Below are 27,302 nucleotides of genomic sequence, written 5' to 3' on the forward strand. Positions count from 1 at the left end.
AGCAAGAGGAAAGTTAAACTATTATTTATACATATATTGCCTGTCTTAGTGGTACACAAATGGGCTTTTATTTTATCTTTAAAAATGTTTTTAAATCATTTTATTGACGTTTTTATAGATGTGAATTTTAATTCTAATCAAGCAGTATTGTAAAACGGCTACCACTATCCATTGCAAAACTTGTACTTTCTTCTTGGACTCCTTGATTATCAGCTCCCTCTTACCCCCTTCTTCCCCCACTATGCACCCCAACCCTTATTCCTTTAAAATTCATGGTTTTTTTGGCCATATCTTACACAATCAAATATATCCATTCACACAGTCCTGTTGTTTGATCCATCGAGTGGGGTTATACAGTCATATCATTAATATTCTTATGAAATAAAAGGTATTACTATGAAATGAGAACATGCAGAAATAAGGTTCTTAGATATTAAAAATCCAATACAAGAGCCAAAGAAGTGTTTCAAATATCTATCAAAGTGAAGCAATAAAAAATTTGAAGGAAAAAGATAAAACTATATTATTAAAACAGGTTCAAAAAAAAATTTTAATAAAACAGGTTCACAAAAAAAGGCTCAATACCCAAAAAAGGAAACATTTTTTAAGAATATCGACAATGAGAACATTTCCAAAGAAGTTATTAACATCCCAAAATGAAAAGATTCACTCGCTACGTACAATGAACAGTAAGAAGAAAACCTTTATCAAAACATATGACCATAACAATGCACTTACATCAAAGATAAAGAATATACTAAAAGCTTTCATGAAAAAATAATGCAAGGGGCTTAAGTGGAGAGCAAATGCTTTGAGAATGATTGGGGCAGGGAATGTATGGATGTGCTTTATACAACTGATGTATGTATATGTATGGATTGTGATAAGAGTTGTATGAGCCCCTAATTAAATGTAAAAAAAGAAAAGAGAGAGAGAAAAAAGAAAATGATTAGGGCAAAGAATGTACAGATGTGCTTTATACAATTGATGTATGTATATGTATGGATTGTGATAAGAGTTGTATGAGCCCCGAATAAAATGTTTAAAAAAAGAAAATCTGGATGAAATGGGCATCAGAATTCTAGTCAGCAGTGCCAGAAGATATAAAAGAATGGAGAGCACTCCCTCAATGCAAGAATACTTTCTTCTATTAAGTTGGCATTCTATGATGCTGACTTTCACAACACAACCGCTGAAGACAAAGCGAGTGAATAAGCAAACGTGGTGAAGAAAGCTGATGGTACGCAGCTATCAAAAGAGATAGTGTCTGGGGTCTTAAAGGCTTGAAGGTAAATAAGTGGCCATCTAGCTCAGAAGCAACAAAGCTCCCATGAAGGAAGCACACCAGCCTGTGTGATCACAAGGTGCCGAACGGATCAGTTATCAGGCATCAAAGAACAAAAAAATCTTATCATTGTGTGCTGACCTCCATGATATGATCGCTGAAGACAAATGGGTACATAAGCAAATGTGTCAAGGAAGGCTGATGGTGCCCGGCTATCAAAAGATATAGCGTCTGGGGTCTTGAAGGTAAACAAGCGGCCATCTAGCTCAGAAGAAACAAAGCCCACATGGAAGAAGCACACCAGCCGGTGTGATCGCGAGGTGTCGATGGGATCAGGTATCAGGCATCATCAGAACAAAGAATCTAATCATAGTGAATGAGGTGGGGAGTGCAGACCCAAAGTCCATTTGTAAGCCACTGGACATTCCCCACTTGCAGAAGAGTCTCGGGAGGAGAAGAGCCAGTCATGGTGCGATGTAGCAACAATAAAACATACCAATTTTCTCTAGTTCCTGGATGCTCCCTCCTCCCCCACTACCATGATCCCAATTCTGGCTTAAGGGTCTGGCTGGACCAGAGGATGTACACTGGTACGATGGGAACTGGAAGCACAGGGAATCCAGGGAGCATGATCCCTTCAGGACCAGTGGTGTGAGTGGCAATGCTGGGAAGGTAGGAGGGTGGGTTCGAAGGGGGGAACCAATTACAGGGGTCTACATGTGACCTCCTCCCTGGGGGGCGGACAACAGAAAGTTAGGTGAAGGGAGACGTTGGACAGGGCAAGATATGACAAAATAATTTGTAAATTATCAAGGGTTCTTGAGGGAGGGGAGAGCAGGGAGTGAGGGGCAAAATGAGGAGCTGATGCCAGGGGCATAGGTAGAACAAATGTTTTGAGAATGATGAGGGCAATGAATGTACAAATGTGCTATATACAATTGATGTATGTATGGATTGTGATAAGTTGTATAAGCCACTAATGATTTAAGAAAACGAGAGAAAAAAATGGAGAGTACCTTCAAAGCTCCTATGAAATATTATTTTCAACCCAAAATTCTCTATCAAAATCACCAACTGAAAATGTTGAATACAAAAGGGGTTTTCTTTGCCCCTGCCAAACATCCTCTATACAACAAAGTTTTAGGACGTATCCCTTTCTTGGCATGAACCAAGAAAAAAGTAAGATCTAAATAAACAGGGCCTAAAAACTTAGAACTAAACTCATCTCCCAAAATTATAAAAATAAATCTTAAAACAACTGCTACACAGCAGAAGAAAAAAGCTACTAACCAGTCCAGATTACAGCAGAAAAGGCTCCCAAAGATAGAACCTCAAGGAAGAGGGAAATCAGGAATTTGTAAATAATCAGATTGATATGATTATGTAGAAACCTGTATTTATAACCTTTTAAAAGAGAGCTGAATGGTTTAGAAAACTTTAATGTTCCAGAAAACTAGGCAAACAGGAAAAAGCGGGGAATAGGGCAATCAACTTCAAGGAATACAAATGGGCAGTAATGAGTGTACATGATACAGTTCAGGTGTAAAAAGAGTATTTATATAATCAAATTAAGTAAACACATGATTTACCACAGCATATGCATAAAAATCTACAACAGACACAGAAAGCAACATAGATAATATAAGAATTAGAAAATTCCATTAGGAAACAGCTGAAATATTTCTAAGTAGATTTTGGAAAGGAGAAGGGAATAAGTTTTATTATTAACTTTTTAAAATTCTACGTACATACTTTGATACAAAAGTATAAAACTTTATTGAAATTTTTTCTGTAATCAACGAGTAATGATATCAAACAATGCAAAATTATTTTAAAACATGAAAAGATGGGCATGCAGAAAACGTAATCTAAGAGTTATGTAAATTTAAATGATGGGGGAAAATTTGGCATGAATGAAGAAAATGACTAATTTCCCACACTAATACACTGTGGGAATTTAAACTTGGTACCTATGAGTAAAGAACTTTACCTACAAACTTGGTCCTGATCCTTGGTTCCTGAAAAATAATCTAAAATCTTGGAATTCCTCCAATGACTGAAATGTCTTTGTTAAGAACTGTAGATCACACTTGAGGACTTTCTAAGTCATGTTGGGTGGGGACTGACTATGCCAGAAAAGAGAGGCTATAGTTTTAATTGCATATTGAGACCAACCCTACCCCTACAATAAGAGCTCTGAGAATTCATGAATCTCCATGGTCTTACTGCACATAGGAGAGTGGCATATTCTTTTTCGTGGCTACATTTTAAGAACTCCTCCAGACCTCATTCTACACACCCTTCATTTATATCCTTTTTGTTATAATAAGACTGTAGCCTAGTTCCTGAGTTCTCTGAGTCATTCTAGTGAATTATAAAATCTGAAGAAGAAACTCAAAAAACTCACGGCCATCAACTCAATGCTGACTCTTTGTGACCCTATAATATGAGGTAGAATTGCCCCCAAGGGTTTCTGAGACTAACTCTTCATGGGAGTAGAAAGCCTTGTCTTTCTTCTGCAGAGATCTCTGGTAGTTTCAAACAGCTGACCTTTCTTTCAGTCAGTAGGCCAATGTATGAATTACAGTTTTCAAAATACATTCAAGTATAAATGCTTCACATACCCTCTTATGGTACTGATTGTTTCAGGATCCCCAGGGTCCAAAGTTTCTTTTAAGAAGTTTATATAATGTATCCAAAGATCAACACTAAGAGGTATTGCCTGAAGCCCCCGACGATAAACCTAAGAAGAAAACAAAAACTGTACTTCAAATATTTAATTATTTCTTAACAGAGAGGCAACACTGTGTTATCCGGTGAACCTTAGAAATACTAATTACTGGAATTTTGTTTAAATAATCTACCATTACCATTTGGGTGGAGGTTGGATAGAACATGGCAATGTTCTGATCCCCACGTGCAGAGTCTTGATCTTCAAAGCGCAGCAGTCCCTGCATTCTGACCGGGTTGTGTGGGCAGGCTTTGGGTTACAGACCAAAGGGCACAGACCCATTAGAGCATCAATGACAGCGTCTGACCAAAAATGCAATAAGACGTAGCAAATGTGACTAGCAAACCAACTATATTGTTTGGAAAATGAGAAATAAATGTAAGTGAGAGAAAAGCCCTGCCCTACTTGTTAAGCTGCAGTGTAATACAGAGGCTTGCACTGCAAAGCTTGACAAACTGTAGAGGTTTAACGCACCTGCCAACAAAGAGAGAAAATATTAGCTACAAATGCCACAAGAGTGACAAATGCAAATAAAATACCCTATAAAATTGTTTGACCATAAACGGTAGGTACTGCCAGCCAAAAAAAAAAACTGTTTTGTTACCATTTGGCTTACAGTACCTAGTGGGGATAACTTTATTCAGTGTTGTACGTACCTCATCTGATTGTTTAATGTTGTCATGTCGCTTTTCAAGGTCTGCATACTTTTTCCAATAACCATAGCAATATGGATAATGTATGAAAAATTTGTCAAATGCTTTCTTGGCAGCCAGTAAGTGATTCTAATGAAAATAAAACAAAATGTTTAAATAGCTTGTAATTTTTTTACCACAAAAACTTGTATCATTTTCATATAAATTTTATCTCATAAAATTGGTGGCAGATTTAAAAATACACGTACACGTACACACACACACACACACACACACACACACCAGCACTCTTTGACCACTGTATCCTCTGAAACAAAATAAGCTAATTCTATCAAGAAAGCAAACTAACTTTTTACTTCAGTAATTTTACACTCATACACTTATTGCAAAATATTTGACTTCAATTATCAATATTGATTTTCCCCAATGTAAAAATTGTTGTTACTTTTCAAACCCACAATGTATGTCTCTAAAGTTATTCAACTTCATTTTAGTTATAAAAGACCATTTTAATTAAAAAACTATTAATGAAGTCCTCATAGGATATTGTTTAATTTTCTGTCCCTTCCAATCCCATTTAAATAGTTACTAACCTCCTGTTCTACATACTGAAGCAAACAGACCCAGCCTGTAAAATCCTGAGGATTACTTTCTACAGTTTTCCAAAACTTTTCATATTCCGGAGGGAAGTTTGCTTCAGTTTCTATCACTGGGAGGTCCACAGCATTTGCCATTTCATTTTCCTCTGTAGTTGCATTCACATTGGGAGAGCCATCTGGTGACTGTTCCATTTCCGTAACATTCATAATCTCAGTACTGAAATCAGCAGAATGTTCTACTGCTACCTCTGAACTGTTGCCTGTGCTGCCATTACTAGAATTTCTGTACTCATCCATGTGAGAATTTTGCATAAGTGTTGATTTTGCGATCTGTTAAACAAGGATCTGTAGGAACACAAAATAAAGAGAAATAGCTTCTGATTCAAATAAAAGTATTTGGTATCATCAATAATCTTTTCAAAGCTCTACTTAGCTATTAAAGAAACAGAGAAATGTGATTCTTGAACTTTCCTTAAAAATCAATCAGAATTTTGTTATTCTCTATATTATAAAGTTTGTAAGCTACAATTCATCTCCCCACAATACCCTTTTGTGGTTGAGTTTTGAAAAACTATCTCTGGAGTAAATTCCTTAATCCATAAAACAGGAATCATGCCTGCTCACTAAGCAAGCAACCACATGTCTAGAACTCAAGGATTCTTTAAAGTCTAACAACTAAAACTGAAAAACAAATTCTAGCCATGGACATAAACATTTCAGAAGGAAGTTCCACCACTTAGCATAACAGAAACAAAAAGACTATAATGTTGTGTGCTCCCCTCCCTGCCCCCAGGAGGTGAACAACAGAAACCTGAGGTTATAATGTTGAAATAGATCTGTAGTTTTAGAACTTTGAAATACCAGTAACAAAATTTCAATTAGACACAAATTATGGTTCTTAAAAATTAAACCAAAGAACAAAATTAAAGAGTGTTTTTTAAAGTAAATAGAAATGTTATAAAATACTGGTATACAGGAAATGTTTGCAATGTGAATAGAAACTGCATGAAATATTTAAAATTAAATAGCCTTATTTATAAGGCCAAGATAATAAGGATTGTAGCCCTTTATACTACATAGTAGTACCAGAATGTTTTCAAAGTTAGTTTCCTCTTGCACTAACAGCTTAATTATGAACTAAATTATTATATTTTGAACATGTCTTTTTTGTTATTTTTAACAGGAGGAATTATTTTCCAAACTAAATAGACTACAAAATTACTTTGCTCTTAAAATACACTCGAAATATATGCTTACTTAATATAACACAGTATACTTTAAAAGTTGATTAAAACCTTAAAAGCAATGCAGGTATATCCATGTTACAGTCTGTGTACAAAGACATTGTGTAAACACCATACTGAAAACTAATGGGGGTAAAAGAACACCTTACTGTGCGCCCGTTTTTGCTTTCCCTCAACATTACTTGCAGCCACCACTTCTGTTCCTGTTGCTGCTGGTACTGAAAGCAGAGACTGGAGGAACAGATGGCAACAGAAGCAAGGATGAGTGGTCAACAGGGGCAGCAGCGGTGGGAATGAAGAGAAGGGAAGTGAAAGGGAGAACCACCACTTACCTGCCCATGGACAAAGCCAAGAGCCCATACCCAGAAAATATATCCTCTGCCTCAGCTCCGAGTCCTACCCATGGTAAAATGCCGCAAGAATCTAAATCTGGGCCTTTAACATATTGTGGCAGTCACCAAATCTGGTGTCAAATTGAGGATTACAAGTGAAGGGATGGAGTCTAGTCTGTCAATCGGATCATAGTCAATGAGGCTTCTGTGTGGGCATGGCCTTCTCCTGAGAATTCTGGAAAATTTGGCACTTCCTCCTTGGAGGAGGGAAGCACCTCCCTCTCTCTGCTGACCTCCCTGGGAGACATAGCAGCTGACAAGACACATGGACCCACCCTGATGCAACCCTGTGCGCAGTCCTGCAGAGACCCCTGCCAGCAAAGTTGTTTCCGATATAACTGGATCCAAAGACTTTCTACCCACTGGCCTGTGATCATTCTGCATTGGACATCATTGCATGTGTTTTCTGAGTCTGAAGAGGACTTTATAGATTGGTATTGAACTTATGGGCTAATATCAGACTTATGGCCTTGGACTGGGCTGGGTTGGGATGCTTTCTTAATGTTCAATTACCCTTTATATAAATTCTTTCTTATATACATTTGCGTGTTCATGAATTTCTCTAGTCTACCTAGACTAACAAACATGAAATTATATCTTTCTGCATTAATAATGATATAAATTAAAACAACGAGGTATCAGATTAGCAACAATTACAAAGATATCTTTCTGGAGGACAATCAAGCAAAATGTACCAAATGATAATTGTGCATATTTATACTATAGAAATAATCAAAAACACGTATTTACTTAAAAGCATTTGTTATAATATATTACAGCAAAAATTTAAGGGGAGAATTAAGAGAACTGCCTTAGTTAATGGAATATTCATACAATGAAATAACATCCATTAAGAAGAAATTATGTGTGCTATCTTATACACACATACATGTACTATGTGTGAGAGTAAGTACACATATGAAATCCAAAATCCATGGCAATCAAGTTGATCCTGCTATCACAGGGTTCCTGAGGCTATACATGTTTAAAGAAGCAGATAGCTCTCTGTCACACAGGACCTGGTCAGTTTGAACCCCCAACCTTGTGATTAGCAGCAATCCAACCCTTATCCAGCACCACCAGAGCTCTTTATACCTTTATATGCATAAATATGTGTATGTTTTGTTATGTACATGTGCATACATCTAACCTGATGTATGGACATGTTTACACAAACATATATGTGTGTACCTGTGTGTACGTTTTATGGGTGGTAAGGTTAGCTTCAAAAAGTTCATAGAAAAAGCCTGGATCAAAAAAATGAGGAGCTGATGCCAAGGACTTAAGTGGAGTGCAAACTTTTTGAGAATGATAATGGCAACGAATGTACAAATGTGCTTGACACAATGGATGGATGTATGAATTGTGATGAGTTGTATGAGCCCCCAATAAAATGATTTTTAAAAGAAAAGGTCTGGATCTTTTGATTCCATTATTCCATAAACGTTTGAGGCCCCCTCATATATGGTCACACAGAGATCTGTAAAGAATTTATACCAAATAAAATATGCACAATTAAAATGGTGACTGGTGTTAACAATTCCTTCTCCCTATACAGGAGAGATGAATGCTTTCTTCTTTGGGTTTATTTATCTGTATTGGAAAAAAAGGTTTTTCACTTTTGCTTTTTAAGAAAATGTCAGATATGGCATGGCAATTGTTAGCCAGCAATATTTATGCCTACTTAAAATACATAGGTTTCACTGTACTCTATACAGAAATTCTCAAATATAGCTCCATAAAGAAAAAGTCACCTCATAAGTTGTTTAAAACAAATGCAGATTCCCTGGTCCCAACCCCAAGGATTCTGAAGATCTAGACTATGACCCAGAAAATAGGACTTCTAAATCCTCTAATTCTGAGCAACAGAAACTCATTCATGGGTAACCTCGGAAATGCTATTTCAAAGACTAAGCATACACTAGATGTGTGGCGATGTTACCAATTACCTTTAGAAAAGTGCATTGGTTATCTGACAGATACTTTTGGTTGACTCCCCACATCTTCTACATATTCCTTGCAAGTAAAAATGCTTATCTCGGTTAGGGCAAAAACATACCTTCTCCAAAAAGGAATGATGCTAAAGAGTTCAGGAAAAGTTTTCCTTTTTCTGATGCCAAGGGACAGTGAGAAGGAAAAAAGAGGGTTGAGGTGGGGGTGGGGGGAAGACAGTCAGAACACACATGGTTCTTCCTTCCGACCATCCTGCCAGCAGAATTAAGAATAGTCAATTGACCCAAACCAAAAGCCGAATTAAACTCAACAACCCTATAAAGCAGGGTAGAAATGTCCTCTTTTGTTGTTTCTAAGACTGTAGCTATTTATGGGAGTAGAAAACCCCATCTTTCTCCTGAAGAGCTGCTGGTGTTTTCAAACCGCTGACCTTGTGGATAGCAGCCCAGCTAAATTCATCACTAATTCATGTAGATCATGCTCTTTCAATACTCGTGTGCAGCGCGCGCACACACACACACACCCTCCTTGGGGGGGAAATGTGATCATTAATATGTTGAGTCATTTACTACCTACCCAACCCTATACTAAATTGCACACGAAGTAGAACATAAGGGTTTCATGAAAAATCAGCAAAATTTACCACACCCTTGCATCTTCACAGACTATCATTTGCTCCACATCTGCAATTATTACTGTTGTAAAAAGCATTAAGAAAACAAGCCCTACCCTCAGGGACATCAATTATCTGATGATTTCATAAACCACAAGGCCAAAAGAAAATAAACCAAAGTTATTCTTAATAAGGTCTTCCAATGTATTCCTTATAACATGGTAGTTACCAACAACCTGTTACTTCCAAATGGCAACACAAAATAGCAAAAGCTAAAAGTTGACTATTAAACAAATATGACACCTAAATCAATAAATATGACACCTAAATCAATAAAGAAAAACAACAAAAAATTAATAATTAGAATTACCAGGTCTTACCAGCCTAAGATCTAGTATGGTAAACACTGAAAAACATAGGACTGGAGGTTGGGAGTAAAGGTAAGTTCCATTTCTCTTCCTTACTAGCTTTGTGATCTTAGGTCAGCCTCACTTTCTTTGTTTTTTTTATTTAAATTTTTTATTGTGATTTAAGTGATATGTAAAGGTTTACAGCACAGATCATCAGCTTTACATCCAACAGTTTAAACATATTTTGTTTCAACTCATCCATTTCAGCCTCCTCAATGTACTACCGCTTATCTGCCCATGTTTCTTTTCCAGTGCTCCTCCTTTCCGAATCTTCTGCCCTTGGGTAAAGGAGCCCTGGTGGCATAGCTGTGGCATAGCTGGTGGGCCATGAACCACAAAGACAGCAATTCAAACTCACCAGCAACTCCCAGAAGAAACGGAGGCTCTTTGCTCCCAGAGAGATTTAAAGCCCCCCAAAAAGTTTTATTTTTAAAATGACAATAGATTTAAAGCCTTGGAAATCTTATATAGGGTTGTTATGAGCCAGAATTTAATCTATGGCAGTGTTTGGTTTGGTTTTGATCCTAGGGTAAATGCTACCCTTTTATCTTAAATAGTTGTGTATTCTAATATGGAGGTGGATTCAGTTCCAGATCTGATGGGTAAGAGTGAAAGATTTGGGGGTTCCACCAGTCTCGATCTGACCAATAAACCTGATTTCATTTATGATTTTGAGTTCTGTTCCACATTTTTCTCCCACTCAATCCAGGACATTCCAACATAATCCTTTTCAGAGCAGTTGGCAATGACAGCCAAGTACCATCTAGATTTTCTGGTCTCAAGAGTTGTAAAGACTGATGTTTTAGGAGCTGTTATTACACAATAGGCTGCTAACCATAAGGCCCACAGTTCAAAACCACCAACCACTCCCAGCATTACTCAGGAGAAAGATGAGGTGTTCTACTCTTGTTACGAGTTACAGTCTCTGATAACCACAGGAGTCATTTTACTTTGCCCTATAGGGTTACTGTAAGTCAGAATCAACTTACTGGCACTGAGTTTTGGTTTTTCATTCAATACACTAATTGTTTCCATGTTTCTTTTGGGTTCCATCACGTCTTTCTTCTAGACGCGAAGAGACCAATAATTGTACCTTATATATCTGCTTCTGAGTTTTTAAGACACCAGTTGCTACCCACTCATTAAGAATTAAAACACTATCTTTGTGAGCTGTTATGTCAAGATCCCTTTTATGTTCTACCACATTCATGAATAAATTAGTAACAAAAGTAAATATGCACACAAATATCCTCTGCCAAACCTGTATATATTTGTAGTTGTACGCCTACTCTCCTTCCCACATTTATTCAGCCTGCATGTCTATCCAAGCCTGCATCTACTCATTGATGACCTTTACTGCAAGTTGGTATAACAGTATTTGTCTCTTGTGCCTTTATTACAAACCTTTCAATGTCTTCCCCTACTTCCATTATTTTTTCCTCACCTCTCCATTATATATTGTCTTCCCTTTCATCCAAGTTATGCCTCACTTTCTTACTTCTAAATAGAATATTTAACACTACCTGCTTCACAAAGCTGTTGAAAACATTGGATAAGAGCAATTGTTCTTTGTTAGAGCCCACCGCCACAGCCCCTGGGTCAAACATCTTGTCAAGGATTGTCTTCCTTTTGCTGTCCCTCTACTTTACCAAGCATGGTATCTTTCTCCAGGGACTGGTCTCTTCTACTAACACATACAAAGTATGTAAGATGAAGTCTTGCCATCCTTGTCTCTAAGAAACATTCTAATTGTACTTCTTCCAAGACAGAATTTTTGTTGTTGTTATTCTTTTGGCAGCCCATGGTACTTTTCAATATTCTTCACCAGCACAATTCAAATGCATCAATTCTTCTTCCATTTTCTTTATTCAATATCCAATTTTTACATGCATACACAGAAACTGAAAATCACATGGCTTGAAAATTTTCTGAAAGAACTGTAGAAAAAAATTGAAGTCTAGAGTTGCAATACTGACAGATTCTGTGGGCAAAATACTGAAGGATTCAGGAAGCATCAAAAGAGGGTGGGAAAAAAATAGAATCACTGTACCAAAAAGAACTAGTCACCCTTAAGCTAGTTAATGAGGTAAAATATGATCAAGAACAAATTGTACCGAAGGAAAAAGTCAACCTAATGGCAGTGGATTTTAATTGTAGAAATCTAATTCCTAGCATTTTCACAGAACCCTGTGGCATAGTGGTTACACAATGGACTGTGATTTGCAAGATCACTATTTTAAAATCACCAGTTGCTCTATAAGAGAGACAGGGCTTTCTACTCCACTAAAGTTAGTCTCACAGTGCTCACTTCGGCAGCACATATACCAAAGTTAGTCTCAGAAACTCACAAAGGCAGTTCTATCCTGCCCTATGGAGTACCTATGAGTTCAGCATCAATTCAATGGCAGTAAGAAGAGCATTTTCCTTCTTTCTTTTTTAAAAATACTTTTATCAAGGGCTCTAACATCTCTTTATCACAATTCATACATCCATGCTGTGTATCAAGCACGTTTGCTCATATGCTGCCATCATCATTCTCAAAGCATTCTCTTCTCACTTGAGCCCCTGGTATCAGCTACCCATTTCCTCCCCATCCCTCCCCCACCTACCCTCCCTCCCAAACCCTTGATAAGGTATAGATTATTTCCATATCTTACATCACCCTCCATCACCCTTCACCCACTTTTCCATTATTTGTCCCCCTAGGAGAGGGTTCTAGGTTGATCCTTGTGATCACATTCCTCGCCCTTCCTTCCCCCACCATTCCCTAATCCTACTGGTATCTCTACTCTGTTGGCCCTGAGGGGTTTATATATCCGGGATTCCCTGTGATGTGGGCTCTTATCTGTAGCAGTGTGAATGCTCTGGTCTATTCTGATATCTAGAGTAGAAGTGAGGTCAAGATAGTGGGGTGAACGAAGCATCAAAGAACTAGAGGAAAGTTGTGTGTTTCCTAGGTGCTACACTGCACCCTGATTGGCTCATCTCTTCCTGTGACCCCTCTATGAGGGGATGTCAAATTGTCTACAGATGGGCTTTGGGTCTCCACTCCATGCCCCAAATCCCATTCACCTTGGGTATGGTTTTGTTCTGGGTCTTAGATGCCTGATACTTGATCCCATTGACACCTCATGATCACACAGGCTGGTGTGCTTCTTCCATGTGGGCTTTGTTGCTTCTCAGCTAGATGGCTGCTTATTTAACTTCAAACCTTTAAGACCCCAGAAGCTATATCTTTTGATAGCCAGGTACCATCAGCTTTCTTCGCATTTGCTTATGCACCCATTTTGTCTTCAGCGATCATGTCAGGAAGTGAGCATCACAGAATGCCAGATTGTTAGAACAAAGTATTCTTGTGTTAGCGAGTACTTGGGTCACGGTCCAATGTCCATCTGCAACCTTAATTCTTAACATATAGGTATGTGAAAAAGAGCATTTTCACTGGCTGATTTTCACAAGTCTTCGTTTGGAATCTCCTACATGGGAGGTTAAGAATCACACACCAGACTGTGTGATCAGGAGGTGTCAATGGGATCAGGTTTATCAGACATCAAAGACCCAGAACAAAAAATCAAATCAATGTGAATGAGAGGGAGAGCAGAGTGAGAACCCAAAGCTCACCTGTATACAATTGGACATCCCCTTACAGAAGGGTCATAAGGAAGAGAGGAGCTAGTCGACAAAACATACAACTTTTGTCTAGTTCTTTAATGCAACTCCCACCCCCCCGAATTCTACCTTACAAATCCCCAGCTAGACTAGAGCATGTACATTGGTACAGATAAGAGCTCTCAACAAAGGGAATCCAGGACAGATAAATCCCTCAGGACCAATAATGAAAGTAGTGATACCAGGAGGCTAAGGGGAAGGTGGGGGGAGAAAAGGGGAGTCGGTCATAATAATCTACATATAACCCCCTCCCAGAGGGATGGACAACAGAAAAGTGGGTGAAGAGAGACAGCAGTCAGTGTAAGACATGAAAAAAAATCATTTATAAATTCAAAAGGGTTTATAAGAGAGGGAAGGGTGGGGGGGGGGGGAGGAGAAATGACCTGATTCCAAGGGCCCAAGTAGAAAGAAAAAGTTTTGAAAATGATGGCACTATATGTACAAATGTGCTTGACATAATGGATGTATATATTGTGATAAGAGCTGTTAAGAACCCCCAAAAAATGATTTTAAAAAAATTGTCTTTTCTCAAATCTGGGTCACATCATCTCCTATCTCACTATCACACCTCCTGAGTTGACAGTCTACTGAGCCATCTAGGCGTTCCTCTTCTACTTGAGCACTAAACTTTTGAGTACTCCAAAACTCAATACTCGGTTCCTTTCCCTTTCTATTCACTCCGAATTGCATATCGTTTTATGCAGACTCCCAAATTCCCATCTCCAGTCCAGTCAGATCTCTTTTAGAAATTCCCAATTCTTATCTCCAAATGTCTACGTGACATATCAAACTAAATGAATTCCTCATATTCCTTCTCCCCTATGTTAGTCTGGGTAAACTAGGGAAACAAATCCAGAGAAACTCTTGTATAAGAGGGTTTTATATAGAGGGTAAGTGTACATTAAGAAAGCATCCCAATCCAGTGCTGTCCAAGCCCTTAAGTCCAACATTAGCCCATATGTCTGACACTAATCCACTAAGTCCTCCTAAACCTCACAAAACACACGCAAAGATGCAGACTGCAGGAGGAAAGCCGAATCAGTGAGTGTATAAGCATCTCAGCGCTGGCAGGAGTCTCCACACAGCTGCTCCAGCACCTAGAGCTGCATCAGGGTAGGTCCATGAAGCTTCTCCTCAGGAATGTCTTGCAGGATGTAAGCCTTACCAGATGAAGCAGGGCACTGCCTAAGGCAGCTGCACCCTGGTCTGACCATCAGAAAGCAAGACACCCGAGAACTAGAAAGGCAAGGCTCACCAAGACACTTATTTCTCCGCCCTTCAATTAATCCCACCTGTGTTTATCAGCCAGGTTGGCACAATAAACCTTAACTATCTCATCCCCAGACAGGCTCTATTCACAGCCATCTCTATCTCCCCAGTTGTTTAGGCCAAAATCTTGGGAGTTTTTCTTAACTCTTCTTTCTTTCACACCCACCAATCTGTTAGCAAGTCCTTCAAATATGAGGGGGTATCAAAAAGACCCTGGAATTGCACTGGGTGGAGCGGAACATCGAGCACCCAGCAACTCACTCTGAGTTAGTGCACCCAATGGCGTTGCCTGGGAAAGTTTTCTCTGGTCACAGTGAATTTTTTCGCATAAAAGCACTTTTACGCAAACCTCGGGTTTTTTGTGATGGCTGATTTAAAACAGTGTGCAGCTGTTAAATTTTGTTTCCTGCTCAGGAAAATTGTGAGGTTGAACACAGCTTATAAGACCATCCCTATGGGAAAAACTCAAGTGTACTAGTGGTTTTCTCACTTTAAGAAAAGGTGAAATGTTGATTGATGACAAACCTCCTCTGGATGTTCATCAACTTCCCAAACGGTAGAAAATGTTAACTCAGAGTCCACTTGGAGTTTGTTCCACCAGGTCTGACTGTTAAGCAAGCTTTCTACTCAGAGGTTCTGAAAAGATTGCATAATCATGTGTGACCAAAAAGGCCTGATTTGTGCCAGACAGGGTTACATAATCTAGTGTCAATTTGGGACTTGAGAGGATTAAGAGTGAAGGGGTGGAGTCTAGTCTATTAATTAGATCATAGCCAATGAAGCCCCTGTGTGGGTATGGCTTTCTCCTGAGGATTCTGGGAACTCTGGTATTTCCTCCTTGGAGGAGAGAGCCATTCTTTCTCTCTGCCTACTCCCTGAGAAATACTTTAGTGACAAGACACATGATGCTATGCCTTCGGCACTACTAGATCCATAAGACTTCCAACCCACTGTTCTGTGATCCTCCTGCATTCAGCATCATTGCACGTATTTCGTGAGTCTGAGAACTTTATAGATTGGTATCATCAAACATATGGGCTAATATAGAACTATGGACTTAATGGGGACTGGGTTGGGACGTTTTCTCAATATTCAATTGCTCTTGTATATAAAGCTCTTTCTTATTCACATGAGTCTCTATGAATTTGTTTCTCTAGTCTACCAAGACTAACACACAGGCAACTAGTTTTGTCACAACAATGCACCTGCTCACGCAGTCATAGGTGAAAAACAGCATGCCTCTCTCTTGTCCCATGCATCTTACTCACCTGACTTCACTCCGTGCAACTTATTTTTGTTTCCATGAATAAAAAGGGACAAAGAAGGACAGTGATTTGATGACACAGAAGAGGTGAAGAAAAAAATAAGGGACATGCCACATCAGCCATCGAAGCAGATGAGTTTGAAAAATGTTTCCAAGAATAGAATCGCAGATTTGAAAAATATAGTAATTATGGAGAGTACTTTGAAAGTGATAAAGTTTTGTTGTTTTTATTTAATACATAGCTTTGAACAAATTCCAGGTTTCCTTGGGTATCCCCTCATATATTCAGAATGCCAATTCTCACCATCTTCAAGTCATTTTTCTTTCAGTGAGAATATATTGTCACGGCCTCCTTTAGCCTTCTAATAGGTGTCGAATCTTTCCTTGCTTTACCCTACTACTCCCTCCTTGCCCCCAGTTTATTCTCAACACAGCAGGTAGTGGTATTTTTAAAACATAAGTAATACCTTATCACTCCACTACTCAAAGCACTCCATTGCTTCCACTGGCCCACTGCCTCTCCGAAGAATGCTCATCATAAACTGTTACGACTTCAATTATCAGCCATTAGTGAAAATACTAAATTCACTGCCATTGAGTCAATTTTCACTCATAGCAAGCAACTCCCTGTGGGTTTTCAAGACTGTAACTGTTTATGGGAGGAGAAAGCCCAGTCTTTCTCCCACGATGGTTTCAATCTACCGACCATCAGATCACAACCCAATGTATAACCACCAAGGCTCCAGGAAAATATTACAAGATGTTATTTATTGAACAAGTACTTTGTAGAATGCCACACTTGATTAAAATGCAATCTCACCCTAAAACACACCTTTATTATGGATATTTTCACACACACAAAATGAGAGAATAACCCCCATGTAATCTTAAAGAATTACCAACGTATGATGAATCAAGTTTCATCTATACCCCTCTACTCCCACTCTCCATTACTCCATAACATACATAGATTAACATTCATATATTTAATCCATATCTTTAGCATGTACCCCTTTGAAATATGAGACCTTATATAGGACAGGGTACAACTGCACCCACGGGTATCTAAAACTATAAATGTTTACAGGAGAATAGTCTCTCATCTCCCAAAAAGCAGTAGTTGGTTAGACCTGAACTGCCAACCTTGCTGTTAGAAGCTTAAGTTTAAGCCACCGCATCACTAGGGTTCCTAATGCTCCCACAGCAGTTATTTTCTCCATTGCACAGATCACACTTGTGATACTTATTCAATGTCTATCTTCCCTATTAGATTATAAGTATCTTGAGGGTCAAAACCAAATATACCAACACCTAGAGGTATTTTATACAGGAAGCCAAGACACTCACTATCATGGAGCTGAAACCAACTCATAGTGAACCCACAGGCCAGAGAAGAACTGCCACTTGAGTCACTGACACCATAACTCTTAAAGGGAGAAGAAAGCCCTAGCTTTCTCCCTAGAAGCACCTGGTAGTTTTGCAGTGCCGACCTTGTGGCCCAATGCTTAACCACAATACCGCCAGGGCTACACCCTCAATTCACTGAATCAATAGCAGCTTTCCAAATCTCAACCCTGAAATAATCATACACACCCCTTGCTATAAAGATTAAGTATTTCCTGCTTTTCATCCACACTATTGTTATAATTCAAAAACTCTGCCACTCAGCTAGACCTCATTATTAAGGTTTAAGTAATTATCATCTCTTTAAGCAAAAACCAAACACATTTCCATCAGATAGATTCCACTCACAGGGACCCAGTACAATGGTAATTGAATCTCTATGGAGCAGTCAATCTAATCTCCTCTCACAGGGCAGCTGATAGGTTTGAACTGGGACACTGAGGTTACCCGTCCAACGCCTCCCAACAGCATCACCAGCGCTCCTCTAACTCCTCACTAGATCAATGGTTTTCAAACTGTACACTACATCAAATGCCTGTTCAGTTCTTAATGGAAAAAATTATATATTGGTATGCAAGCACACAGAAAAAGTACATTGCTGAAATAGATTCAATTTTTCTACAGCTGCAACAATTGAAACTTCAAAGTTTCATGCAGGGAACTATGAAGTCATGTTGTAATTTAAGTCTCTGGCACACTGTGGGGGCTTACGTAGAACAAATTATTATTCACTCATCTTACCCTCATAATTAGACTGTAACAATACATACATTCCACTTAGGATTGCAGTGATCTTTTCACTTTTTTACTAACTTCCTTTTATGCCCATGAATTTCTGAGACTGTGTTCGGGAAAGTAGAAAGCCCAGTATTTCTCCTGAGCAGATGCTGGTAGTTTTTAGCTGATGACTAATTGGATCGTAGCCCAATGCTTAACCACTACACCGCCAGAGCCCCATTATATGTATGTATGTATGTACATATGTATTCAGATATATAAAGATGCATTGTCAAACAAGACAATTTTTTTAGACTAAAAAAAATTACAGTTGGATGAGAACTACTACTTTCTTCCTCATTTAGCTAGCTTCCATATACAATCAATTTTATGCCTTAGGCAGAATATGTATTTGTTAACAAACTAAATGTTGTTCTTAAATAAATTCTGAAAAAGCAAATTCTTAGTACTTTCTTATTCAACTATTAAAAAAAACTCAACTTCTATCTTGTCTCAAAGATGTAGAACAGCCGCGTGAGTTTCCAAGACTGTAACTCTTACAGGAGTAGAAAGTCTTGTCTTTAGGTAAGCAAAAACATTCCCAAGTACTCTGAGACTAAATTTCTGCTTTTCCATTCTCACTTCAAATTCCACATTCTACCTACCAGTTAACTCATCTCTGTTCAGCCCCTAATTATTTCAGAGCTCACAATTTTGAACTAGTCTTCTGTCACTTTATCCTTACCAGAAGATGAAAAGTGAAGTTTAAACTTTTGCAGCTCTACAAAGAAGTTATAAATCCCGGTTGTGGGGGAGGGGGGATGACTGAATAGTTGTTTGCTCTAAAAAGCCCCCAACCAGGGTGCCAAGCCCTTGAATTACAACATGACATCATAGTTTTTTTACATGAAACTTTTTCCTAAGCTTCAAGCTTGCCAGCTGTAGAAAACTTTAAAATACTCCTTAACAGACGGAATCTTGCTGCCTAAAAATCCAAAATCCTTAAGGAAAAGACAACACGACCATCAAACCCAAAAGTCATTTTAATGGACATAAATACATGTGGGACTAAAGTAGCAAAGTCTTCCTAGGATCTTTCATGTCTGATTTTTTGTTTTTCTGTTTCTATCTCACCCTGTCAAAAGCCAATCTTTGTAGTGCAAGGCCCGAAAAGAGTTGCTTTTGTAGCCAGAATGCATAACGTACCCTACACAGCACCGAAAGGCTTTATTAACAGAACTTGACCTATATCCTCCCAATCCTCTGGCATCTGCGAAACGGCTCCTTCCCTTCCCGGCCCCAGCGGCTTCCAGCTCCCGCAGGAAGGGATTCAGAGCTGCTCGCAGATCTCTACTTAAATCCAGGCGAAGGAGGCACGCGCCTCTTTGGGGACTTACGACATCCATCGGGAGAAACGTCTGACCTCAGAAACCTCCCGGTGCTCCCCCCAACAGGTGGGAGGGCGAACGGAATGGGCAGCGTGGGGCCGAGCCCGGCCAGGCCTCACACGCAGCGGGCGGGGGAGGCCGCGGCCCTCCGCGCACCGAGACCAGGCAGGCCCCTGCCCGCCCCCAGGCCCGCGTCCTCCGGCCGAGTCCACGGGGCACGCGCCAGCTGACCTTGCGACCGATGCCACCCAGGGCCATGAGCCTCAGCCGGGACCACGGAGCCGAAGAGCGCACTCCACCGCCGCCTCACGCCTCACAACCTCCGCCAGCACCGCACCCGCCGCCACCAGCGCCACGACCCAGTCGCGTCCGGAGCCCGGCGCGCATGCGTCGGCGTCCGGCGGCAAGGCGTCACGTGATCGCGCTGCGCGCAGGCGTCGCCCTGCACGGGGCGGGGCGGGGCGGGGCGGGGCGGGGGCGGCTCCCCGCGGCCCCTCCCGCTCCCGCTCGCCGGAGCCGCCTTCAGCCCTGCTCTGCGGCCACGGGACGAGGCAGCTTTTCCTACGTGGCTTCCCTAACCAAGACCTCCCGCGCCGCCAGGGAGCGACACGATTGTTCACGTGCCCAGCTTTAGTCGCAGACAGGGCCCCGCCTCCCTGAAGGAAAAAGGTCGTTATTGGGGTTTTTTTTAGCGCATCTCGTCAGGTTTTCCCAACAATTGCTCGGGCTTTATCCCTCTACCTAAACATGGCCAGGAATTCAGTCTTAAACTCCCCGTTTCAATTTGGTTGTGGTTCTGGGCATACTGGAGTCGACTGAAGAAGAGACGACCGCGGGGTGAGGGACTTGGGGAACGTACTGCTAAAGAGGTATGCCCAGTGCCCTCTTTATTCGTACCCCGCCCGCACATATTTAATAGGGTCATTTGTTCGAGCCCGACTCCCACCTCTCCGCCCCAAATCTGGCACATCTTCCTTCAAGACTTACTACGCGATCTCATGTTGAAGGTTCAGTAGAATGACACGTGACAAGTGAGCAAGTTCCTGCTGTGAAATCTAATTCTGTACGTTAGCATTTGGTACCCACATCGCTCCACTGTACCACTCACTGCCAAGGAGTCAGTGCTGATCAGCAAGCCTGTAGAACTGCCCCTGGGGGGTTCCGAAATTCTAACTGTTACAGGAGTAGAAAACCCTGTCTGTCTCCCTTTGGGCTGCTGGTGTTTGCAAATTGCTGACCTTGTGGATCACAACGCCAGAGTACCCACTGTGACACCATCCCTGCTAATCATAAATCCCTTCACAACACCTTGCTTCCAAAGACGAAATATTCCGGTCCAGTTTTGTTATACTTTATAAAATTTTAACACACACGCAAATCAACTGTCTTACCTTCAACCTGTAACATCAAAGTGCACTAAGTTGTCACTTCACCTTTCCCTTGCCTCTTCTATTCTCCTTTTTAAAAATCCTCTGAGGAGGCTGCACATGGAATCCGCAACTTTCAATTGATTCCAATGGAACAAAGCCGTTGAGGGAGGACAGAGGAGGCCGAGGCCCGAGTCTCCTGGAGGCGCCTTCATGGGTGGTTTTCAGTACCAGTCTGTTTTGCTCCTTGTTCTGCTTCTTTCAATCGCTCTTTCCCATTTAAGGTGTCATCAAATTATAGCTATTGTGTAATAATCCATCTACTTCTTCAACTTTTTTCACATGAGACACGTTGTTTTCCCTCATCTGGGTTTCTTACTCCAGACATCTGGGTTTCTTACTCCTGAATGTGTCAGTAAATTCTACATTTTATATCCCAAACATTGGTTTAAAAATCCCTATTGGTTCCCCCCACTGCTTTTAATAAGCAAATCTAAACTCCTCCATGTGAAAAAACAGTTCTTATAATCATGCTAGTTTGCTCACTGATTTCTGTTTCTCCACAAGCTCACAAAACCCAGTTTCCAAAGCCTTTTCATATCTTATGCTGTGCTTTTCTCTCACAAGAATGCTCTCCTTACAGAGGAAACAAATCACTTTATACATTTATTCTTAGTTTGCATTAAATTGTATATTATAATGATAAATTTTAAGAAAAAAAGAGCATGGGGTGGAAGGTTCCAAGCCAGATTGCCTTATATGCATGTGAAAGTTAAACACTGAGTAAGGAAGACTGAAGAAAAATGGATGCATTTGAACTATGGTCTTGGTGAAGAATATTGTGAGTACCATGGACTGCCCAAAGAACAAACAGATCTGTTTTGAAAGTACAGCCAGAATGTTCCTTGGACATGTGACTAGGAGAAACCAATTCCCGGAGAAGGATGCCATGCTTGCTAAAGTGGAGAGGCAGTGAAAAAGAGGACCGTCCTTAACCAGATGGGTTTACGCAGGGGCTGCTGCAGTGGACACAAACATCAGAACAATTGTGAAGAATGGCACAGCCTGGCTATATTTTGTTCTGTTGTCCCAGGATCACTATGTATCAGAACCGACTTGATGGCATCTCACAACAACAGGCTACAAACGACAATTTGGTAGTGGGGCAGGGGTAGATTCTAGAACACCATTCAAGGTCAGGTGATCTGAAAAAACACAGATGGGAAAAGATGTTACCTGTTACTACGAAGACTTTTTTATATTCGCTCATGCAAATAAATTGTTCACCCTTCTCCACCTTCACCTTACTCCAGGCTCCAGAAAGTGACTCTTATGGACTTCATCAATGGGTTTCCTTGCTCTGGGTAGGATCTGGCCAAAACAGCGTCCTGGTAGAATGAAATAGAGGTACAAAGATTGAAGTCAGGATTTTTATTCCCTCATCTCCTTCCCTATAGGCATCTCTGATCCAAGTAGCCCTCTCCATACCATATTCTTTTTTTTTTTGGGGGGGGTGCCCAGGCTTTCCTAAACCCAATCCAAATCCATTGCCTTTGAAACAATATTGACTCCCCTGCACCCTATAGGACACAGTAATATTTCTCCTGCAGCATCACTGGTGAGTTCAAAGCACCAACCTTTTGCTTAGCAGCTAAGCGTTTAACCACCACCCCACAAAGGCTCCTGCTACTAATATTTAAAATGTTTTGCCCACTACTTCTCAATACAAAACTCATCCAATTATTCATATTAAACATGGTTTATTGTATGTCAATTATACCTCAATAGAGTTGTTAAAAATATAGCTCCCTTTCTAAATATATATCCATAAAACTGTTTCTGTTAGGAACTATCAAGTGTTTTCTCACTCATAATGACCCTTGTACAACAAAACCAATCACTGCCTGCCCCTGCACCATTCTCACAGTTGAATTCTAGTGTACATGTGGTTTCAGAGTTGAGCAAGTTTACAGGTTAAAAACAGCCAATGGAAGAAGTGCATAGAGCAGAGTCCAGAAAGTTTCAAATGTTTAGCTTCTACTGTACTATCCCCATGGAGTAATAGAGGTGCTACACTCTTGGAATCTGTTTGTGAAAATACACACCACCAGGGAAGGTTGTATTCAGAGGTTGTTTGTGTATTTACTTTTAGTAGTACTAGACCCCATACTAAGTGACCATTAGCTTACAAGCCCTTCCTGGAGATGGGGCTAATGCTTTTGGAGGCAAAAATAATAACTCATGGCCCATTGACCCCATCACAAATCACATTATTATACTATCTGGTGGCTAAAATCCCTAAGAAAACAGACGACACTGCTATCAAATATGACGTGCTGAGTGCCTAGAGATCACCCCCGGTAGTCCTGGACAAAGGTCACTTCATATAGTGTTCAAGGTTAATTTTTTGTGCAAAGATAATGAATTTTTTTTAACTATTTACTGAAAGTTGGGTGAAATTTGCTCTCCAGGAACACCCTTCACCAGCGCCAATTTCAGGCCTGCGGCCACTCTTTCTTACAAACAGCTTTTTCGTACTTTCGCTGCACTTTCAGCCCTCCCTCCCTCACTCACACTGACTGTTGGTCAACCCACAAAGGAAGAAAAAGCTCCAGCCTGATTAACAGCGCTGCATGGTATGCGGGCACCTACTGACAACAGACTGCTGTGGTGTTAGAACCCCATTCAGGAATAGCTCTTGAAGGGCCAGCTTTCTAAGTGGCAGAATCTTGAATGCTGCTTCTTTGTGCTTCCACTTGATTTCAGAGAAGAAATAGCTTAACTCAGGACTTCTACCAAATCATAGACTTTGACCAGATGATATAATCACTACAGGGAAGGAATAAGAATGGAGATTTGATGACAAGGAAAGAAATAGGGAGAGATGTTTCAGAAAATGTGTGAAAGGAGTCATTTCATGCGAATTCTTATGAAATGACCTCATGTGAGGCAAGTTTTCAATAGTAAAATGGGGTGGGGCTGTCTAACCTGTGTAAGTCAGTCTTTACTCAGCCTCAATCCTGCTTGTTTTACTTAACACAAATGCCCACATTGGAAAACAGGTTTTACCGAGACAAAACAGACTTTCCCTCTCCAAGGATGACTTGTCAGCACTACTGCTGAGAACTCAAATTATTTGTATCATCAAGCAACTCTGGAACCCAAGGTAGACTGGACACCCAGTTAGTAGTATACTAATTGCATTGGATCTGTTGGAAATTTGTTTCCTATATCTGTTTTCTTTTCCTTCAAAAAGTGTAGTATTGTTAGTGGGGCAAAGATCCCTGCCTGAAAAGGTCTTTGCATTTATGGGTGCCCATGGAACTTTGTTTTGGTTAATGGAATTGAAACAACTGTTCCTGAAAAGCTTAAGGTGCAGCTTGTGTTCATTGCTTATTCTCGTGTGTTTTTTCTTCTTCCATTCTGCTACCTGGAACCAACCTGTCATGTCTTAGACCATAGGTTTAAAGAATGCTTAGTGGACCAACCAAGTAGATGAAGCCTGGATTTTTTTTTTTAACTTGCACATCTGTTTTATTTCCATTAGAGAAACAGCTCTCTAAAATTTTGGTCCACGTTCTTCTTTGCTTCTGCCATTCAACTTGGACACTTTAAATTTTATTCAAGTAAAAGCAGAATCATGGATCTGACACGAGGGTGATACCTCACTATATGAGTAAGACTTAATTGGATTTGGTGTACTCTGATTTATCCGCTAGGGTAACATCTTTCCTACATATTGTTTCCTGTTACTTTGATTCATCTGAGTAACTATGTAATGAATGAACCTTCGTCCACAATCAATGATTACAAATAAATGTGAATTATGACACCAACAATTAAATTCTTCTGATCTTCAACACATGTTCAACTCACCCCTTACAGGGGAATTTCCACACACACAAAATCATCAGATTATTTTGGTCAAGCTTCCACTTCAAGCATTGATTACAAAACCTAAGTGTTAATTTTAAGATAGTTTGAAAATCCCAGGCGCTCCACAACACCGGTCCCATTTACAGTCATGCTGATGAGATTGGTCCTTGGATCGCTATGGCTTCAATTTCAACCCGGGCCCCTTTGGGCAAAGCAGCAACTTGGTAAGCAGCTCGAGCGGGAAAACTACTCTTGAAATACTGCTTATAGATGTCATTGACAGTGGCGAAGTCATTTATGTCAGCCAGCAGCACAGTCGTCTTGACCACATTGGTGAAGTCACATCCGGCAGCTTTCAGGATTTCACCCATGTTGGTAAGAGCCTGCTTGGTTTCTTCTACCACTCCTCCTAGCACAAGCTGTCCGTTTGACGGGTTCAGACCCACCTGTCCCAAAATGTACATGGTCCTGTCGACCATCACGGCTTGACTGTAGGGACCAATGGCCCCTGGAGCTTTGGTGGTGTTGATCACCTTTCTGATCAAGGACGACATGGCAAACGCTTTCTGGCCAGCGGAGCCTGGAAAGAGCGAGCACCTACGGCAACCTCCATCCTTCTCTCGGAACTCGAAGCCTGGATTTTTGAACACTAGGCAGAGCCAAACAAATCTTGAACTGCTCCCTGGCCATTTGGAAGACTATGCTACTGGATCATTAGAAAGTGAAGGGGATATTGGCTGAAATAATAATACTAATAATTGTGCTGGAACGAGATCAATTAACCCACATGCAACATTAATCAAAGTTAGTGAGCTTTTATTAGCCACCGATCGTGGGACAGCAGGAGCCTAATTCTCCCAAGACCCTGAGTGCTCAGGTGGGAGGTTTTTATACCAAGAAGAAAATGAGACATAGTGGGCTGGGTGATTCTACATTGTACAGAGAAAACGGGAACTTGGATATAAAGACCTAAGGCAACTCAGTGTATGGGGGAAAGGGGGCTGGGGGACTTGTAGCAGAAGTTTAGACACCTTACAGCAATTTAAAAAATAAATGGTAAGGTGCAGCAGTTACAGCAGTTACAAGAGGAATTATAGGATTTGCAAATTGGCCGTACTAGGTTCAGTACAAAACGGTTATACTCAGGCTCATTAATACAATATGGTTACATTGGGGTTAATTGTGGTGGGTTACTACATAATCAAAAGAAAATATTGCTACTACATTATGCAAACAGTGAGAAGCATGGATGGATTTCAGGTAATCCCTAACATAGTAAGTCCAGTATTAATCAAAGATCATACAGATGGTTCATACCCTTTATGAAATGAAGGCCTATATTACACTCCTCGATGGCATTGTCAGATAAGTATTTGACTGCTAACAACAAAGGTGACTCTCTGCTCCTATAAAGACTTACAGTTTTGGGACCCCTATATGGGGTTGCTATGGGTTGGCCATTGACTCTAATGACAGTGAGTTGGCTATTTGAAAGTAAACAGAACTTCACAGCTGCCTGCACTTGAACTGAGGGCTGGGGTACTCCGATGGGAGAGGAACAGAGAGTGGCCACCCAGGATTGTGGAAGTGGCGGTCATTGGACCTTGGTGGGAACCCCTGGTGCAGGGGGTTTCCAATGGAAAGGGACCCAGGATCACCATACATGTAGTGTACCTCAATGCCCACCCTGCAGTGACATGACAGGTTGGGAGCCTTGGAGCAAGGATCTACACTTGAAAAATTGAGCCAGGAAGGCCCTCCCTGGCCTCAGTCCCCATACTTAGGGTCAACAGAGCTCAATCTAGTGAGACATCGAACCGTGTAGGACAAAAACTCATGGGTTGGATTGCTCGGTGGTACTGAACTCACATAGACTCCTCATACCAACAGTGTCTGGAGTGGTGGGTCTTTGGGAAAATTGATGATGATAATTGTGCAATCGACTTATATCCCAGGAAGGTTATTGACAATGCTGTACTTTGTTAATATGGGTTTTTGCTTTCCTGCTTGTAGCTTGTTTTGGGTTGTTATTTTTGTCTTTGTTTTTTTCTTTTTGGGTGTGTGTGTTCTGTTTGTTTGGTTGCTGGTTGACTTCTGCCTGCTTTGATACAGTGGGTCTTATAGGGTTGTGATTTTGTCGTATTACGACCAACAAAGTAAACCTCCATGGACAAGCAGATAAAGTCTGAGCTCCTGCTTTACTCTAGTCCCAATTCAAGGACAGTTAGTTCTGATAACATGGCCCTGCTCGATACCCATCTTCATGAAAGGATCACTGAAGGTAAGGGTGCTACAGCAAACTGCAGTGACGAAAGTAGATAGTGCCTGACTCTTCGTCAGAATAGTGTCTTGGGTCTTAAAGACTTGTATTCAAACAAGCAACTATCTAAGCAAGGAGTTAACTAAATCCACATGGAAGAAGCACAACAGCTTGTGTGAACCACAGATGACAATCATAAAATTCAAAT

General features: G+C 40.5%; 1 protein-coding gene and 1 pseudogene across 3 annotated transcripts in view; both read right to left on the reverse strand.

Annotated features, from left to right (window-relative positions):
• Positions 1-19,977, reverse strand: part of PRPF39 (pre-mRNA processing factor 39) — a 43,809-nt gene extending 23,832 nt beyond the window's left edge. The window contains exons 1-4 of one of the 3 annotated variants that reach the window (XM_075531925.1): positions 19,823-19,977; positions 5,263-5,613; positions 4,673-4,798; positions 3,910-4,028 (exon numbers count right to left, since the gene is read on the reverse strand). In XM_075531925.1, the coding sequence (XP_075388040.1) occupies positions 3,910-4,028; positions 4,673-4,798; positions 5,263-5,580 (563 nt within the window). In that variant the 5' untranslated portion in view covers positions 5,581-5,613; positions 19,823-19,977. Of the gene's footprint in view, positions 1-3,909; positions 4,029-4,155; positions 4,491-4,672; positions 4,801-5,262; positions 5,614-19,822 lie in introns of those variants that run through there. The other 2 variants (XM_075531927.1, XM_075531926.1) reach the window with 2 other exon arrangements.
• Positions 19,978-24,465: 4,488 nt separating this feature from the next.
• Positions 24,466-25,388, reverse strand: LOC142425454 (2-iminobutanoate/2-iminopropanoate deaminase pseudogene; annotated as a pseudogene).
• Positions 25,389-27,302: the final 1,914 nt, after the last annotated feature.

This window comes from Tenrec ecaudatus, chromosome 14 (genome assembly GCF_050624435.1).
Source record: "Tenrec ecaudatus isolate mTenEca1 chromosome 14, mTenEca1.hap1, whole genome shotgun sequence".
NCBI lineage: Eukaryota > Metazoa > Chordata > Mammalia > Afrosoricida > Tenrecidae > Tenrec > Tenrec ecaudatus.